The sequence below is a fragment of the Hesperophylax consimilis genome, chromosome 9 (assembly GCF_061612785.1).
Source record: "Hesperophylax consimilis isolate HC1 chromosome 9, BYU_Hcon_1.0, whole genome shotgun sequence".
Lineage (NCBI taxonomy): Eukaryota > Metazoa > Arthropoda > Insecta > Trichoptera > Limnephilidae > Hesperophylax > Hesperophylax consimilis.
Window position 1 is genome coordinate 19451698 of NC_142844.1, and position 4905 is coordinate 19456602.

At 35.7% G+C, this 4905-nt stretch overlaps 1 protein-coding gene across 1 annotated transcript; it reads right to left on the minus strand.

The window, feature by feature from the left end:
• Positions 1-1319: 1319 nt before the first annotated feature.
• On the minus strand, positions 1320-4523 carry LOC149421014 (uncharacterized). Its single transcript, XM_089635330.1, has 5 exons — positions 4308-4523; positions 3955-4177; positions 3628-3699; positions 3327-3395; positions 1320-2946 (listed from the first exon to the last, which is right to left on the minus strand). The coding sequence occupies exons 1-5, from the start codon at positions 4476-4478 to the stop codon at positions 2669-2671; spliced, it is 813 nt and encodes a 270-aa protein (XP_089491456.1). The 5' UTR covers positions 4479-4523; the 3' UTR covers positions 1320-2668.
• Between the last annotated feature and the right edge of the window lie 382 nt (positions 4524-4905).

Consider the following 4905-nt stretch of genomic DNA (forward strand, 5'->3'; position numbering starts at 1 on the left):
TAGAGGACACGTCAAATAGATTACTCAGAGGTCTTGTCAGATGTTTGATAATTAGTGGCAGGGCAAAAGTGAACTGCTACAATGCCCCCTGAGACAAAAGACTTATGTCTCATAAGTCCGAGGTTCTCCTGACACCTCATGACAAATAGTCTTGAAATCCCTCCAACAGCAGTAACTTGTAGTGGAGTAATGGTAAGTAGAAAGAGGCTTCAGAATAGCAGGCATGAATCTTCGCAGTCCATAAGATGCAGCACCTCAGGCTTCAAGATGTAGATGTAATCCCGAAGTCCATCTTAGTATAGAAACGTTGCACCCAGAGGAAGACAGCATTGAGAGGGTTCAGCATATGAAGACGATATTTGAGTGTTCAGTAGCGTTCAGTGTAACAGCATGAAGATGAAGAAGGAAGAATGCGATCCAATTGACTTCAGTTGAACGCAGCATGCAGGAAGTCCAGTATGTGAAGACGATAATTGAGTGTTCCAGAAGTCTTCAGTGAGAGCAGAAAAAATTTTCTTGATAATGTGAAATGCCTAAGCCTAACCAAGCTGGTCACCGTTGAAAGAAATTCAAATTTAACAAGAAAAATTAGCTTGCCCTTTTTTTAAAGAAAAGAATGTACACACGTTAAAAGCAAAAGAAACTATATTCTGTTTACGAAATGATTAAGTGATATTCAAATTGAAAACATGTTTAAAAACACATCTGTACACGGATGCCGGCGGCCATTTATAGCGGGCGAATTGACAACAATGCAGAAACGTCGCGAATTTTTATAAGGTAACCTCTTACTTCTTTCATTATTTTTGATATAAATTGATTGTGGAAATAATAGATTTGAGGTATCATCAGAAAGATAGTTTTATCTACATTATTTTAATGTAATTTTTATAATATTTCACCCAAGAAAAGTGATGAAAATTAGCTTTGTAAGTTTATCGTAGAAATGTCAAAATTTTTACGTCCCAATGAATATTTTTATTTTTAGCATTATTTATTTACAGGTTTCTTGTACAAAATAATATTATTAGTAACAACAGTTGTATAAACTACCGAAATCTGGAAGAATTGTTATCATAATTATACTTATAAAATACGACACAAAAAATTTTTAAGTGGACACTTGACGTTTGATTTTTTTTTTGAATAAATGAAAATATTTTACATTTTCAAAGAAGTGTCAATGGCATTACTTCTTCGAAAAACCTTTGGATTATTTTTTTTCACGAGGGGTGTCTATTCAGGTTTGTGTAGAAATAAAAAAAATCAGTTAATTTTCTTATGAATATATTTTTTTACATTTGTTTGCCGAATGGGAAAATTTTTACACATTTTTTTTGTTAAAGTTAGCTATTCTGGGAAAACTTGTAACAATATTATCATGTAATATATATGAATAATAAGATACATTATCTGATAAACAGAAAACAATCGCAAAATAAACAATTTCTTTGTTTTTAAACGGATGTTTGACCAAAAGGCAGGAGAGTAATTTGCGCGCGGTTTTTTTCAAAAAAGCTTGGAATTTCCTGGCATACAACAGGTTAAAGAACTTTAGCAACCATGTTGTAATACGTTTTGACAGTAAAGTTGTACTTTGACAATGTAAACAATGTTGTAAAAATAAATAACAAGTCAAAACCACATAATAATGAAACGTCATGATGACAATGACAGATAGAATGAATTTAGAATTTCTCTAAAAGAAAAATTTTGACTGTACCTTCACCAAGAATGACAAGGACTTCCAAACAACGATTGAAAATAACCAATAATCAAACCAAAATGAGAATCGGTATGTAAGAGGTAAGCTCATCTTGACAACAGATGGCAGTAGTATAGCAATTAAATATTAATTGAATCATCTTGATAATTAATATTGTTTAAGTATGTATATTGAAATCAATCTAATTTTTTCCGCGCGTATTCCTCCATCACCAGAGCGAACAAGTATGGGACCAAGGAAGACCGTTGAAAAATTAACAAAAAATACTTGATTCGTTCCTTATTTTTCCAAGCTCAAGGCAACTAGCGAAGGAATCAAATTCCAAAGAATAAATATTAAAACATGCACTACATTAATATATGTAAAACATACACCCCAAAACCAAAACAAACACCATATATGAAATCAATAATGGCTTGCCAACTATGATGTTGAAATTTTCATTAAAAAATTCAAAAAAATATCTGTATTATAAGCCTGATGAAGGCTATGTGCTAAGTAGCAAAAGCTATTATGTCAGACACAGCAAAAACAGCGCTATATTAACAACATCACCGTCGCGAACATAGTGTTAGTACAAGAAACCCGTTTTTTTTTTTTTATAGAACAAAATTAATTTTCTACTCTAATTAAATCCTTTATGTGGAAAGTGCCAATTGACTTCCCCTTCATATCTACCAGCTTATACACAACAGCCGAGACCTTTTCGATAATTCTGCTCCTTAAAAATTTAGGAGCCAGTTTAGCGGAGAAATGTTTAGAGGCATCAGACAAAACGAAGAAACATCTCCAAACAATGTCACCAACCTTGAACTCAATATTCCTCCTCCGAAGGTCATAATTAACTTTATTGCGTTCATATGATTGACGTAAACACGTCTTCACTTGGCTGAAAATGTCATTTAACTCTGAAACATCTCGTGCCTCATTTTTTTTATTATACTATTTTTTTATTTGGGATGCGGTCGCCAACGCTTTTAGTTCAGCTTCAGCTTTTTGAACACTTAATTCTAACAGTTTAGTTTGCAAACGGGCTGATTTTAATTGCTCCCGGGCAATCTCCGTTTGTTCCCTGGCAGCCACCGTCTGTTCCCGGGCAGCCTCCCTCTGTTCCTTGGCAATCTCCATTCTAACTTGGTGAATTTCTTCATCATTCCTCATTAGATTTTTGGATCGCAGGCAACGAACTTCTACCTCGTCCCGAACCACCGAAACGCTGTCTGAAACAAGACAACATTACAAACCCGATTAGTCAACAATATAAATAGGTTCAGGCCTCCTGAGGTGTTCATATAGCTTTTCCAGGGAGAGGTTGTATATAGCCTCTCTGTTACATGAGACGCTTATAGCGGAGAGCGAGTGGGTTAAGCTCTCCCTGGACAACCTCACACTACCGAGTAACACTCATACCAAACCATTATACCTTGCATGGATCCTAAGTAATATATGATCCATGACAACTCATTTAGACAACTGCCAAGATTGTGCTATCATTAATAATCATCTGCGGCAAGTCATAGGAGGTTGGGATAAGCCTCTTTTTCCGTAAAATAACTCATGAATCGCGATTCGCGGCAAATAAAAATATGAACATAGTCACCTCTCTTGGGAATCATGCGAAGTTTTGGCAGCTGGGACGTAGAACTCTCCTTCGGCGTTCTTGTTGTATCTGAAAATTGAAAATACTTTTTACAATATTTGTATCTCAAATATTACCTTTGATTTAACATGACAACTGATAATGTATACATATATATTCAAATTTATGTAATCTATAATTCTCATAAAACAACATCCTGTATTGAGCTTCTACTTAATCTTAATACAAATAATTACTTACTGACATACATTTTAATGTTAAATTCAAAAGAAAGAAATTACATTATCAAAAACTGACTTACCAAACACAGGAAATTCTGTTGACTGACCAGTCGAAGGCAGTCCAAGGCAAGATGTGCTGGGCACGGCGGTAGCTGAAACATATATATATTTATATTTACAACATTATGTTAACATTTCCTCTCGGATTTACAAATCGAGGGAATAATGACACAACCAACTTGGTTTTGCCATTATTTCACATAATTTTCTTAAACTAACCATCAGGCGATTGGCAAATGGTGCTATCGCTGTCGATGCTGAAGCTCGGTTCAATATTTGTCACCAAGTTCAGGATTTACCAATCAACTTGGTTGTGCCATTATTTCACATAATTTTCTTAAACTAACCATCAGGCGATTGGCAAATGGTGCTATCGCTGTCGATGCTGAAGCTCGGTTCAATATTTGTCACCAAGTTCAGGACGCTGTCGATCGGATGATGCTCCTGGGAAGCACTTGGTGACAGCCTGCCCCCTGCCGTCTTTATCCTGCTCCTCTTTTCTTGACAACGCTCCAACTTTCTTTTTGTTTTCATGTTGTCCCAACATTTTTTAAGCTGGGCTTGGGTTCGCTAAAAAGGAATTCAATACGGTTTTATAATTGAGTATAGTATCACGGAGTGGGAATAACAGAAAAGTATGATGGATATAGAAATGTAGATGAAACGACATGATGGTATTATAATTACAAACGATACATACCTTTTGATTGTTGGCGATTGAATTAAACTCATCCGTCACCTTGGTCCACGCATTTTTCTTTTCTCCAAGCTGCTGATGATTTGTGGCACTCATAGAAATAGCTGGATTTTTGGAAATCAAATCGACCAAACACTGCTTTTCATTAGGTGTGATGACAATCCTGAAACTCATTTTCTCACAGTAAACAAAACTCACCAAAACAAAACTATCAAACTAACGGATACCGGCGGCGGTCGCATAATAACATCTCGGCGGCAGTGTTGCCAACGGATCTTGGCCTAATGTCGCCGTTTTTCAAACATTAAGTAGCCTAATGTAGCTGAATTTCAGTTGCAGTAATTCTAATAAACTCGCATAAATTCTGCCCTCATATTCCCCACAAATAATCTACTTGAGCTTGATTCCCCCTTTTATTATTCGAAATCCATGGAGGGGGGGGGTTGTTACAGAACTTCTGAAAAAAAATTCCGCACGGCCAAAAACGGCCATATGTGATTCCCCACAACAATTTTTCTAAATCTGGGGGAGGGGTAGCTACGGAATTCCATTTCGAAAATTTTCTCACATTTTTCCACTAAAATTTAAAAAAAATCATTTA